Raw genomic sequence first — 352 nt, forward strand, 5'->3', positions numbered from 1 at the left:
GGGAAGGGAAGGGAAGGGGCCGGGGCCGGGGCCGGGCCGGGCCGGTGGTGACAAGCGCGTGTCCCGCAGGGGCGCCCGTGACCGGCGAGCTGCGCTGCCAGTGCCTGCAGACCGCGTCGGAGCGCCTGGGCCCGCGGCGCCTGGCCCACGTGGAGCTCATCGCCGAGGGGCCGCACTGCCCCGTGCCCGAAGTCATGTGAGTGCCGCCCCCCCTTATCCCTTCTCCCGGCCCGGCCCGACCCGCCCGCGCTCACCTCTGCCCTCTTTCCCGCAGCGCCACCCTGAAGGACGGCCGCAAGCTCTGCCTCAACCCCGCGGCGCCCTGGGTCCAGCTCATCATCAACAAGATCCT

The 352-nt window shown here is 74.4% G+C and overlaps 1 protein-coding gene across 1 annotated transcript; it reads left to right on the forward strand.

Moving 5' to 3' along the window:
• Positions 1 to 17: 17 nt before the first annotated feature.
• On the forward strand, positions 18 to 347 carry LOC112549131 (interleukin-8-like; the record flags this gene model as incomplete). The annotated part of the gene is made up of 2 exons (XM_025195934.1): positions 18 to 196; positions 275 to 347. Coding segments are annotated over 2 exons (252 nt in total), but the record flags the coding sequence as incomplete, so codon positions are not given.
• Positions 348 to 352: the final 5 nt, after the last annotated feature.

This window comes from Alligator sinensis, unplaced genomic scaffold (genome assembly GCF_000455745.1).
Source record: "Alligator sinensis unplaced genomic scaffold, ASM45574v1 C63651775_1, whole genome shotgun sequence".
Classification (NCBI taxonomy): Eukaryota; Metazoa; Chordata; order Crocodylia; family Alligatoridae; genus Alligator; species Alligator sinensis.